General features: G+C 42.3%; 1 protein-coding gene across 1 annotated transcript; it reads left to right on the forward strand.

Annotated features, from left to right (window-relative positions):
• Positions 1-2026: 2026 nt before the first annotated feature.
• On the forward strand, positions 2027-2720 carry LOC104466105 (SPRY domain-containing SOCS box protein 1-like; the record flags this gene model as incomplete). The annotated part of the gene is made up of 1 exon (XM_010079432.1): positions 2027-2720. A coding segment is annotated over exon 1 (694 nt), but the record flags the coding sequence as incomplete, so codon positions are not given.
• Between the last annotated feature and the right edge of the window lie 11322 nt (positions 2721-14042).

Consider the following 14042-nt stretch of genomic DNA (forward strand, 5'->3'; position numbering starts at 1 on the left):
GAAGGAAGGGGGATTGTTCAAGCTGATCTCATGTGGGGAGCTCCTGTGAATCGTTCTGAATCCTCTTGCAAGCGTGATATGAGGGGCTCGGGGGCTTATGTTTAATTTTGGTTTTAAAGGTTAAAATTAGGTGCAAAGAGGTGGTTGGTTTTACGCACAGGTGTGCGCATATACAAGGTGGGACCAGGCACCAGAAAATAATATCCTTGTATAGTAACTCTCCCATGGATTTGAAAATATGTTTTATTTTACCTTTTTTGTTAAAGAAGACGTTCATGTAACATAGGTGTTGTTTCATTTTTGTATTTAATTTAATACATGCAGAAAACACTTTACATGATATTGGTCATTGTAATAATATAAGGATTTAATTCACTTCTAAACCATGGCCGGTTGGATGGTCAATTTTACAGGTGTTATTTTCAGGGACTTCTCTTTTTATATCTTCCTATTGAGAGTACATGTTTCCCACTCATCATCTTTCACAAATTATCTTTGCAGTGGGACAGTATATGTGGGGCAGAAGTCCTTTGAAAGGAAGAACATGGACTTTTGACTTACCAAGTAAAGTCTCACAAGACGTTTTTTACAAGATGTTTATACCCATGTCTGGTTTTTGGTGCTTTGCGAAAGCCAGCTGTCACCTAGGTTCTTTGTGCTTTTGAGAGTCTGGTGATTTTTGCATCTTCTTGCAACACTTCATCACTCCGTCAGTAAATGAAGAAGCAGGTCTCCTCAGCTATATTTGAGCATTCCTGGATTTGGCACTTATTTTGCTAGAAGGTGGAAATATGTCTGCTGGTGCAGATATTTTATTTGATCCCGTGTCAATAATCTACTCGAGTTTATAGGATTTTGTCTTCATTTTTTATTCCTTTAGTGCTTTTAGAGGTTCTTGGCTTCCCTTTGCACTCCACCTGAGCTCTAAAAGGTGAATTAATCTGACATATCCAGGCTACAAAGAATCTCTCACAGACAGCTTCAGAAACATCTTTCCTGGGTGCTTTTGACCACTTTGAGCTAAGATACCATGTTTGTTAATGGAAGCACAGAAGTAATGCATTTCAAAATTACTGATTCCCCTTAGTGTGTCTTACTGTGTTCCAGTCCTTCTTGTCAGCCTAATACTGTGATATAGAACATGTGGATTAGCCTGCTGTCCGGTAGGATGAAGAACGTACCCGGCTGTAGTAGCTGCCCCTCAGAAACATCTGTTGAAGAACTGAAATTGCCATTCTCCACTGGTCGTTCCATGCCTCCTCTTCCCTCATGCCCTCTCTTTTTAAAATCTCCTTTATAAAAAACTGAAGCTTGATGAATTTTTGTTTTTTTATTTTGTTTAAGGACAGTGTATGTTAAAAGTAAACATTTAAAATTTGCAGCCATTTGCTATTGGATGCATTTGTTTTAATAATGGCACAGAAGCTGAAGCTGGTTGTCGCCAGCTAGAAATAAAAGGAGATTCTCGCATAGTGCCTAGTCAAAGAGTATGAAACAAAAGCATAAGTGAAAGTGAAGCTACCACTGAACATAAAGTTTATTGCTGTTGCTGGGGAGTAGTGTACGCCTTCTTCAGGACCGCTGTGAACTTGGCCAGACAAAATGGGTGGAAGGGTAGAAGGTGGGGAATGTCTGCATCCTATTATGAATTGGAGGAAATGACTGTCTGCGCTCCGCACGCTGGTGGGCTCGGAGCATCCTGCCGGCAGGCTGGTTTGCACTGTAGGATACCAAACAAAAAGTCATGGCTTGTTGGCTTTGGTGTTTAAAATAACTACTAGAGATGAGAAGTTCTTATAAAAATATGCTGTGGGTTTTCTGTTGGCTTTCTTAGACTAACTGGAAACTTTCTGCTTTCTTTCAGGAGCATTTTTTCTCTGAAAACCTTGCTGCTAAAAAGCTCCAAACAGGAGAAGTAAATCCAGTCAGCTTGTCAGGTCACTGGCTCCGTGTAAAAGTGCTTTCATGAGGTAACGTTGGGCCAAAGTCAACTTTTCTTTCTTCTTTGTAAATCTGCAGCCAAGCAATGGGCCAGAAAATCTCAGGGAGCATCAAGTCTGTGGATGTGAGGGAGCCCCCTTATAGACCTGTTAAACGAGAGTTGAGAGGCCCGGATTTTTGCAAGCCCGCACGGCTGGACATGCTGTTGGACATGCCCCCTGCCAAACTGGAGGTCCAGTACAAACATGCGTGGAACAACGAAGATCGTTCCTTAAATATATTTGTAAAGGAAGATGATAAACTGACATTTCATAGACACCCAGTTGCCCAAAGCACAGATTGCATCCGGGGCAAAGTCGGCTACACAAGAGGCCTGCACGTTTGGCAGATCCACTGGCCCACGCGGCAACGGGGAACTCACGCCGTGGTGGGCGTCTCCACAGCCGAAGCTCCGCTGCACTCGGTGGGATACACGTCGTTGGTTGGTAGCAACAGTGAATCGTGGGGCTGGGATCTGGGGCGCAACAAACTCTACCACAATTGTAAAAACCAGCCTGGGGTCACGTATCCTGTCTTTTTGGAACCGGATGAGTCTTTTGTACTCCCAGACTCCTTACTGGTGGTTTTGGATATGGATGAAGGGACGCTTAGCTTCATGGTAGATGGACAGTATCTTGGAGTGGCCTTCAGGGGACTAAAAGGGAAAAAACTTTACCCCATAGTCAGTGCAGTTTGGGGGCACTGTGAAATTACAATGAGATACATCAACGGACTTGACCGTAAGTGTTACCATATTTCTTTGTTACACTGTCTTTCAACTTTTCTCATTAAAGATTTTTTTTCTTTATCCTTTTGTTGTGAACAGAATGTGCTGGGTGGGAGGGGACTGTCCATTGTGAGTAGATTGCATCCCATAGTTACTGGCCACAACTATCTATCAGTTGGGTCTTGTAATGGTGGTGTGGATTGTATCAAAATATCTCTCCTTTTGGCAAGCAGAGTGGCAAGAAATCTGTGTCCAAAGAAAAGGAACAGACTGAGAAAAAAGATCTTGAGAAACTTCCTGGTTATATTTAACAGTAAAACTCTTGTTTACTGGAGGATAGGTTTTAAATCTGTGGTTTTCAAATAGGATTTGTGGATCTTGTAAAAATTTCCTGTAGTAGTGGGAGCTCTTACATGGTGTGCATCAACATTCTTGCATTCAGGCCGGTAGGCTTTCTTTCCGTGGTTGCGTTTCCAGGACCCTCAGAAGCAGCTGTGGATCCCCAAGAATCTGGGAGCTCAGGTCAAATACTGCTTTCAACAGTCTGAAAGAGGGCTCTGGTCCTTAGTTCATTTCATAAGGTGCTCTCTCAGGGTATTTTCTTCTCCAGAAATACAGGGGTTTGGATAAACATTGGCTATTTTTGATCTAAAGGGGTAATATCAAATGAAATTGTTACCTAGTAAGGAGCAGTATGTTGCTGCCATGACCCTGAAATAGCAGCCAGCCAGAAGATCAGTGGCAAAACTCACGAGGGGGAGGCACCCTTGATCAGGGACTGTAGTGGTAGGATGAGGGGTAACGGTTTTAGGCTGAAAGAGGGTAGATTTAGATGAGATATTAGGAAGAAATTTTTTCCTGTGAGGGTGGTGAGGCACTGGCCCAGGTTGCCCAGAGAAGCTGTGGATGCCCCATCCCTGGAGGTGTTCAAGGCCAGGCTGGATGAGGCTTTGAGCAACCTGGGCTGGTGGGAGGTGTCCCTGCCCATGGCAGGGGGTTGGAGCTGGATGGTCTTTAAGGTCCCTTCCAACCCGAACCATTCTGTGATTATCGGCTGCTGTGAATTGGGGAACGAAAGGCTGAATGAGGTAGTAAGTGTAATTTTGTTCTTGTTTCAGACTGTATTATCTGAGCCATAGGAGCAACCATGAATATAAATACGTAGATTTAACAAAAATAGATGACTGAACAAAATTTTCATGGTTTTGCGACTTTATGAATGGAACTTGATCTTGTAAAAAGAGAATAACAGCAAATGTATAACACATGACTTTCAATTAGGAATTTCTAAAGGAATTTACTATTCTTTTCAATTAGGATAGGGTAGTCTAATTTTTTTTTTTCTGTCAAAAATCAATTCCCTGCTCATTAGCCTTGCAGAAACATAATGAAATAATTTGACCCTATTTAAGATTACCTTTTCATAAACATCTGTAATAAGCGCTGGGGGACAAAATCTTTATCCCCAGAAGCCCTGCAGGTTATTACAGCTAGGTGCTAACTGGCAGCTTCCTGGCTACGTTCATACATGGGAATATCAGGATTGTAAGTATTTTGTAGTTACTCAAGACATTGCAAAGAGGAGTGTGCTGACAACTTGCTGCAGTCTTTTTTTGTCTTTTTTTTGGGGGGGGGGAGGGGGGGATGGGGGAGAGATGCATTTGCAAACTGAATATTTGTGTGTGAAAGCAGTTTTTATAATACTGGGAATATCTGCCAAGCTAAGCACAGTACAGCTCAGCTTGGTCCACCACGTCCACACAAGGAATCATTCTGCATTCCTTTTGTAGCCTTCACAGGGCTGCTCTAGGGAGCTCTAGAAAGATGAAAACACAGGAGGAAGATGTGAATGAGTTTGGTAGAAATTATAAAATAAAGGGATCTAAGAAGAGCAGGATAGCTGTGGTCTGTGAGATGGCGGAGAGAAAAATTCCCATCCGGTTTCTCGTGGGATAATTTTGCTGGAGGAGACAGGATAGCTTCCTAAACGATCCCTGAGAAAGTCAAAGTACTCTTTTTTCTTTTTTTAAGGCTAAACCCATGGCTAAAAGTAAACTTGTAAACTAAACTTTTTGTGTAGGCTTGAGTGTTAATCTGATCATGTGAAGAGGAAATTTAAAGCCACTTGGCCATGGGGCAGTTTGACATCCTGGAATCCTGTCATGTGCTCACTGTTCTGTTACTGTCCTGAAATAAAAAACAGCGTTCAAGAAACCAAAGTAGCTTGTTTAGCTGCTGCTCTAGAGTAAACACCTTCTCTTCTCTGCTAAAAGTGTTTCTCTCACACCAGCCCTTCGGTAGCAGTGCAAGCTTCGTCGTGGCACTCTGGATGTTCACTCTCATAGCACTTAATATTATGGGTTTTTGTAATTATTGTTTATTCTTGTGAAAATTGGAGTAGATCTTGAAGAAGAGTGAGATGCTTATGTTGCATTCCAAATGTAAATACATTTGAACATACATATGTGTATGGGATTTGTGTTGTTGTTTGCTTGCTTTTTAACCTTACAAATTCTCTTTTATCCTTCCCTCCTCTCGCCCCCCCAGAAGTTTCTCACGCTGCTCACTGCAGTTTTTGGTAGGTCTGGCAATAGTAACTTTGCTGTTCTTGAAACTGTGCTGTCAGACAGTGACTTGCAGCTTGCTGTTTAGTGATTGATTGTCACTGCTTGGGATGCGTATCATAGCATGCCATGGTTGTTTATGTGGTGTCTTACGGAGCAAATGGAGACCTCCGCTGCTGGGATTTCCAGTGTTTTCAGTGCTTGCTGTTTAGCTAGAAGACCTCGGAATACCTTCGAGCCCGTGTATTTCAGTTGCCTGGCAAGGAGTGAAAGGCTTGCAGGAGTGGAAGAGTGAGAGAATCAAATTATGGGCTTGTGCAGCTGCAGTTAACATATGTTACAGTGGATAGAGACGACGCAGACTGTGAAGTGTGTTAATTACTGTATAGATGGCAGAATCCTAGAAGGATAACACTGCAGGTCAAAGATCAAGAACCCGCCTGCCCTCCGTATTCTGGATATTGCTCCTAGAATAATCCTGTAGTTAAAATCAATTGTAGTTCTTCCAGCAGCATCTGATACCCAGAGTATTCTGCTTCAGAAGCTGCTTTGAGCATCACATGATGATGTGCTGTGACTTTCACAAGACAGTTTTTCCCTCAAATGTGAGAGACTCAGAGTTGCAAATATTTGTCAGGCTTTGGGAGGGAAGGCCAGGGGCAGGATGGAAAGTGCTCATCATAAGCATGTTGAGTTCTTCCCAGGACAAACTTCTTTGATCAAATGCTGGCACTATTTACAAGACTGATGTTTGCCCAGTGCCTAAGTTTTACGGAGTTTTACACTGGGCTTCTGACTCATTGCCTATTGCAATAATTAAAAATACAAATGCACAGAAAATGCAGTATATGCTGTTTTTCAGATGCTCTTTTCATCAGGGTATGTGTGTGTTTAAAAAAAGCTGAGCTATTTATGTCTGTCTGATGAGGAACCCTGAAGACTATATGTAGACTGGAACAGAAGAAATAGCGAAACACTTCTGTGTAAGTATCCATTGCAGAGCATGACTGGTACATTAGTACCTGTGTGTTTAAACAAAGCAGTGGGAGGACAACTTTACCGTGCTGTGGGGGAAAACTTGTTCATGGAGTAGGTGAGTTGAACGCAGTGATTTGTTTTGATCCTTAAAAATGCCTGACAGAATAGTCAGTATCTTGGCTTCCAGGAGCATGTGTTAGGGGGTGGCTGTTCCAAATTCTGCCAAAGAGCAATGCAGAGGGTCTGTATTCTGGATATACTAATAATAGGTGATCCAAAGATACAGAATTTGATAATGCAACTCACAGGTACAAAATTTAGTATTTAATATCTTCCTAGGCGGGGAGAACGCAGTAGGAGGCTGCAGAAAGGTTTTCCAGGCATGTGTGATGGTGTAGAAGTCACTGAAATGAAACGCTGAGTGCTGGCAGGAGGGTTTGTGGGGCTCTGCTGGTCTTGGGAACCATCCCACATGGGTGCGTTGGCCCAGCGCGCTCTCACTAGTGCTACAGAGAAACATCTGCAGGTGTGCATCAGCCCTGGCCCTCTGGCCATGTCTAAAAGTGTTTTCTGGTGGTGAAAAGCTGGAGTCCTGTTCTTACGTGCCAGCAGCCTGTTTGCTGTGCCTGCAGTGAGCTGGTGCAAACATAAAATTGGGGATGTCTGGGGGACATTGGCCTGTTTCAGGGAGCTGTATCTGCTCCTGCATTGAGTCCCAGGAGCAGTAGCTTGTGTTTGGGGATCCTGTGCTCCCTCTCCTCCCCTGGGCTGGCCGGGGGCTGGCTCCTGCCCTTCTGAGGTTTGGCTGCTGGAGCCGAGGCTGCCCAGGCACCCGCAGCCCAGCGGGAAACAGCTCTGGGGGGTTCTGCACTGGGCTGGGGAAGGAGGGAGGAGGGGGCTCAGGGCTCTTCCTCTCTGTTTGCTGATACAGCTAGGGAAGTTTTGGGATGTGGCATTAGTTTGAATCTTTTGCTCTTAGTTCTTGCAGAAGACCACAGCTTAACCCCTGAATCACTTTCAGCCCTTAGGTTGCATGTGTCTAACATTGTGACATAAGGATGATGTTAACAAATTTGGAGCTGTGGAGCTAAGCAGAACTTGTTTGCTCTTTCCTACTGTTCTCAGGTTATTTTAACTCGCAATTGTCTGCCTCTAACATACCACAAATGCTAATTATAAATATGGACTCTTCCCCTTGGAGGCCTTTCTACCATATGGAAATCTAAGTAAAGATTGTGGAATTATTAACTGTCAGGAGAAATATATAATCTCTCATTGGGCTCTCTGGGTTTTCCCCCAAATGGTTTTCAATTAAAATTTTTAAATGGATTTTTTTTTGTCTATCTAAACCTGATTGTTTTATATGATATTTATATAATATGTTACTCTGGGGGTTGCAATGGAAATAATGTACTCTGAAAATCCAGTATTGCTAAATCTTAGGAAGAATTTTCCCTATAGACATGCAACAAGAAGATGAAGTGGTAGTAATTAAGCAGCTAACACTGTGAAGAAGTAATCTTTAGCTTTCAAGACAATTTAACAAAAAAGAGCATTTTCAGTTCCTACTTCAGGAACCACATAGCTCATTGTTGGGGTTTTTTTGTCTTCCTCAACATGCACCCCCCTTCCCTGGGTTAATCCTAATTTGTTAACACTTTCTAATTAATTCTCAGCCTTTTCTCAGCAGGTTGAAACCACTATGTTGTCACTAGAATATGCCACTTGGTGAACTGGCTTTTTGCCCCGGCCACCTCCTGTCCCTTCCTGGTGGTCTCTGCATTACATCTCTCTCCAAGACACTCTTGCTTTTTTCAGTTCTCCCGCTTCTTTGCTCCCTTCCCCAACTGAGTTTTTCTTCTTTTATGTTACCACACCCTTATTAATAATAAATTCTTATTTACCTTTTTTTTTTTTTTTTTCCTCGTCCCTAGCTTCAGGTTGGACAGCTCTTGTTACCGATTAGGTACATTAGGTGCATTTCTAGTTTGGGCTCAGAGCAAATTCCACTTAAAGATGAGAAGGCACTGATATTCCTGGAGTTTATTGTGGCAAGTCGTAATTAATATACCAGTCTTCAGACTGTAGCAAAGCCCATGTTTTTATGGTAAATCTACAGGCAGTGTGTCCAGGGACGCTGCTGTGTTCTGCGGATGGTTCCGCTGAAAGTGGTGACGGTGCCGTCTACCTCCCTGCGTAAATGAGGGAAAGCTGCCCCAGCAGTAACGCTGAGTTAAAATAATGCTGAGGTTGTGAAGTCAAATGCTCAGAGGTTGGTAAGTGGCAGAGCAGAGTTTGTTTTTTGCAGCTGTAGTTCTGAGCCTGGCACTCTTCTGCTACTCTGTGTCCCGCTTTCTCCCAGATAGTGTTTCACTCTGGTAAAAGGTGCGAAGACCTTCTGCTCCAGGTCATCCTTTTGTGTTCTTTTCTGCCAGCATTTTGTCCTTGAATCTTTTCTCCACACTCCTCCGTGGCTGTCAGAGCTGGTGCACATTGTAGTTTCCCCCGGGCAGCCTGCGGGGCAGCCTGATGGACACGGCAGTCCCTGTGTTGGCAGGTTCGGTTTTGCGCTGCCCTTTGAAGATAGCAAATGGAAAGTCCTGTTAGCGAGGACAGGACTGGATCAAAGATCCCTTGTCTTGTTTGATTCATCTGTATGCAGAGAATTTAAATGACTTTAGTCTTTTACTTTAAACTGGTTTGGGTGGGACCGATGATCAGATCTGTCATCAGGCCTGTTATCAAACCTGTGCTCACTTTATTGGAAAAACCCCAACTGTGAGCAGAAGTGTGACATGGGGCTTATTACTTCTGTCCTTGCCAATTCCTTTGCTTTGCTGGATGATTCTCCTCATAGACTTATGTTTACTTGTTCTGAATAACATTGGTTGCATGTCCCAGGCTATAGATGCATTTCCAATGTCAGCTTCTCAGAAACATTTGCATCTTTCCTACCGCTAACTGAAAACTGAAGTATGTCTCTAAGCAGCAATCTGGGAGTGCTGTGTGTATGACAACCTTATCTTCTGAAAGAAGTAAATTTTCAGATAGATTTAGACCTTTTTTTGTCCGTATGCCAGTAGGGCCAGCAGCGGTGAAGTAGTTTGGCAGATTTTGCCAAAGACTTAAGGCACTGTCCAGGAGGACCTGACTGACTGGAGCAGTGCTGCTGTGTTTGTGGATTGCCTCCTTCAACTTGTTCAATGATTTTTTTTCAGGATCTAAATGCAGTTTTACAGAGCAATTTCTTGTTTGTTTGGTCCTGTCCCTGGTTGGCGAAACTGTCTCATTCCAGAAAAGTGATTTGTATGAAACGCAAATGTATTTTGAGAAAGGAAGTAGGTAACATGAAAAGAGGATGATTTTTGTTTGAGATTCACTGTTGTGTTTTTTCAGAACAGACATTTTTTATTTATTCAGCGTTCTGCGTCTCCATTGCAAATGGGCGTTTGTGTCTGTGTGTATAGTTTGGACATGAAATGTAAAGAAGGTGTGCTTCTGCTTTGCAGTGAGAAGTAACTGTAAATGTTTAATATTTTTCTAGTATACATCACTTTGTATGCCGTTTCACCCAGACAAAGTGATTAGTTTCTTTTAGATCCTGGTGCTTTTCCTTGTTTCTTGTAGTGTTTACTCTTTTTTGTGCATTCTCTTAAGCAGAGAGCCTGCAATCACTCTCAGAAATACACTCCTCTGTCCATCAAAACAGACTGTGGGGTTAGTACCCTGTTTGCATGGGGTACATTAGTACCCTGTTCACACTTCCAAAATTGAAATGCTTTATGCTTCTGAAAATGCCTCATTTCCAAGTAATTTGTGTTATGTAAACTACACTGCTTGGAGAGGCTTTTTTAAAGGTCTTTCTCTGTCAAGGTTAAAATATTTTTTTAGAGGTTTAGGAATTAGGCTTTTTAAGCACTTAATAAATTTTTTTTTAAATAGCAACTTTTAGTTTTAAAGCTAGCATAAGTATTATGAAAAGAATGGATTTTCACTGAACAGAGACCTTCTTCTCCCTGGTAAGTTGCCTCTGATGTGATGCATCACCCAGCCACAGGCACCAAGCCCGGCGCTCAGACAGACACAGCCCAGCAGCACGCCTGCAGCGCGGGTACCTTCCGCGACAGCTTCTCTCCCAGCCTCGCTTTGTGAGCTTGTGTAGTCTTCGCAGCATTAACTGCAGCATGCTGAAGTTGCACTTGCACTTAAAAATTCGATCCCGATGGTGTCAAAGACTGCTGCTTTTCATGAATCAATCGAGCGCTGTTCTACTGAGTGATGGGGATAGACTGGGCTGGAAGATGCGTATGGGCTTCTGCAGAAATCCCAGTTGCTTTCTTAGTTCCTGCCAAGTTTCATTGCACTGGAAGGTCTCCTCATCACGTATGAGGGCTCACTGTATCTTTGTTTTAACTAAAGTAATTGCTTCAGTGTGCTGTGTATGGTTGTAGCCATGGCTACGTTCTGCTCCATGCTGCTGGCCATATGTGTAAACAATTTGCTGATTTTAGTGGTGTGACCTCCTGGCCTCTGCCTGTGTAAACAAACGGAGGCTAAAGTTCAGAGAGATCAGAGGGGAAACTTTAAACATCCTACAAAATCTGCAGTCCATTAAGTGTACGTTAGTATTTGGTTACAGCCAATCCTTTTGTACTTCCAGATAATTTGTTTATGACACGTTTGGGAAAGGAGTATAGTATTGCTTCACCTGGTGCGTGGAGACTTCAGGGAACATAACTGCGTCAGTGTTGTGTTAAGAAACCAGTTTCGGTGGTATTGTCCTGTGTCAGTAAGGGAACTAATGCTAACACATGCTTTCCTTTTCGTTTAGATTCTAAAGTGGGAGGGACAAGCAAAAGGGCCGTAGGGTACAAAGAATGAACAATATCATGAGAGCCAGAGGACCCACATGCAGCAGAATGATGTGTGTGAGGGAGGAGAAAAACTAGGAGGTAAAGTGAGAAGAGCCAGCGAGATCTAGCCAGAGATACCTGACAGAGCAAGATTAAGGAAGGCACTGGTGCTTAAAAGGACGAGATAAGGCAGAAAAGTATGTCAAGAGGGTTAAAAAAGGAAAGATGCTGAGATTTTGATGGAAGGAAATAAGCCTTGATGCAGTAAGCCAAGTAGCACATGGAAAAGGAAGGTCAGGGCTATCCAAGCTCCTGACTGCCCAAACATCCTTACTTTACTTTCTTTTATCAGCAGTTTTTCTGGCAGGACCAGAGGAGCTCAGATTCCAGCCCCGAGCTGTATGGTAGGGAGTGAAAATTCACCTGGCTCCTCCTGGTGTTCATCTGAGCCATGCTGGACTGCCCTGGCTGCTGGTAGCTGCTTGTTTTTGTCAGTCAAACTAAGCTGGTGGAAGTAAGAGAACTTTACAAATGTTTGCTGTGTTTTCAGTATGAGCTTTTCAGGAATCACTGTGATGCTTTTGGCATCTCCCAGGGTCTTTTGTCATTCTTGACTTTATAACTGAACTCTTCAATTTGAGTAGAAATGAGTGAAATGTTAATATTTCTGGATCCAAGAGGATGAATTAACCCTGCAGATTTTCTGACTGAAATATTCTTAATTCATTTCTGATGGACTCTTATATTTCTAAAATGTTGTTCTTAGTTTTCTGAAGACCTACTAAAAAATAAAATATGTTACTTTTATATAACAGATCTTGTATCCTCAGAAAGAATTTATTAAGTTCCCTGTATAACTGATCATCAGTTAGAAGTTTAAGGCATTGTATCATTTCATTGACAATAAAGCAGAAGCTAAATCACTTTCAAAATCCAGCATGTAACCTGATGTCCTTGAAATACTGGAGTCACAGCCTTTTATCATCATCCTGGGCAACATTTCCAAAATGAAACTGTGATAAATTGGCGGCATGAACAAAGCTAGCACCTATATGTAAACAACAGCTTCCGAAGAAATCTGTATTTTTTTTCCTAAATTGCTTATGCAGAGGAACTTCCAGGCTTCCTCTGGCCCATTTTTTCCAAACACCTTTAATATGTAATGCATGCAGAAGTTATAACATTAAATTTAAATTATTAATGAAAATAAGTTTGTCTTTAAAGCAGAATGGAGATGGCACAAAATGGAATGGTGGACTTTGTACTGATGGGAGTTGTGCCTTCAGCAGCTTTTCTGGCGGCAGAGCAGCAGCAGGTCTGTACTTCTGCTTCTTATCCACGTGCTGTTTCTGTGGTTCTCTAGACACACAGGGTCTGGTGAGGTGTTGAGATACCAGATGTGAGAACCTGCCTGGTATGTGGGATGCTGCACACGAGTGGGTGAAAGCTCACTGCTGAGAAGGGAGTTGCAGTAGAATTTGGCTAGAGATTGACTATTTAAAAAAATGCCTGTAAAAGCATGCCTTTGAGAAGGGTGGTGGTGTCTGTACACTTCGAGGGGTCTCCCCTGCAATGTGTTGCCATTAGACATTTTCTGTTGGGGAGTACGGTGTGGTGGAAGTGGCCCATCATTCCGTGACAGTGCTAATAGCAATAAAAACCAGTGTGCTGTTGTGGCGAATGGGTTTCTCAGCAATCCGGTCATCAAATCCCAACCTCCCAGTAACTTCTCATCAGACTGGTTGACTGGAACCGCCATCTGCTTTCTGTTCCCCTAGCATCTGTGTTGATGGAAACTTCCTTAAAATGCAAGTATCAAGAAACATTTTGTGTGTGAAACATGAGTGAGCAGAAAATCTAAATGTCACTTTTAACCTAGGATATCACTTATTGCCCATTACTCTGAATTGTCCCTTTGGCTTAGAAGAAATTCACTTTAAGTGTACCCGATTAATTTATAAGGCACCTTAAACTGTTAGAGAAAGCATGTTACATTAAACAGGAAAAAACCCTTGCTTTCTTAGGTAGAGAATAGCAAAATACTGTGTCTGGTGAAGATGTCAGTTTTCCTTCATACACTGAAGAGAACAACATACTTGCAAATAGAAATACTCGGTATAAGCTCTACCATTAAGTGGTGTTTACGTATCTGCATTTTATATTCACATGTCCTAACTAAGCCAGAGATAGTATTCTGATTTTAAGGATTTTTAGTAGTGTCATGAAGTCCTTTGCACGTTGAGGCAGACTACTATATGAAAACTAAAAAAAGCATTAGGCAAGAGGGATCTGAATAAACAGTTTGTATGTAAATACAACCAGTTTGTTTTTTCCATTGTTGACAATCCCTTGCAGTAACAGATGTCGTTATTTGCTATTTTTCCTGTTGTATGTTTAATCACCCCTATAAACAGGATATGTAGATCCAAACCCCATTAATTTCAGTGGCTTCCAGGTATGTTCTCTGCTCAGTGCACAACTGCCTTTGCAGTGTTAATTTTTACAAAAGAGGGTAGGCTTTTAAATTAGAGCTTTTGGCTGACTTTACACAGTATTTGAAGTAATATGTGAAAGTAGGTGTTTAATAGGAATTGATCTGCTGTTAGAGCAGGTGAAAATGGTAATCAAATGTTCTTTCCACTGGGGAAGTTGTTCAATACTAAATTATGCAGCTGCTGATGAAGAAAACCACATTTATATAACCCATACAAGAACACACATTAAGTGTAAAAACCCTTGTTTTTCAAGCTTTTAGGATTAAGTTTTTGAGCCAAAAAGGCAGATGGTAAATCTATTTCCCAATGCTAATCTGACAGTAATGTCCGGATCCTCTGTGGAGTTCAGTAATGCTGTGTGCTTGTCTGAAATCCACGGGCTGCTGGTAAATGGTATCTCCTTGTGCGAAAAGTGTCCTCTGTTGATTTATCGGGTGATGGAGGA

Source organism: Pterocles gutturalis, unplaced genomic scaffold (assembly GCF_000699245.1).
Source record: "Pterocles gutturalis isolate BGI_N339 unplaced genomic scaffold, ASM69924v1 scaffold4344, whole genome shotgun sequence".
NCBI lineage: Eukaryota > Metazoa > Chordata > Aves > Pterocliformes > Pteroclidae > Pterocles > Pterocles gutturalis.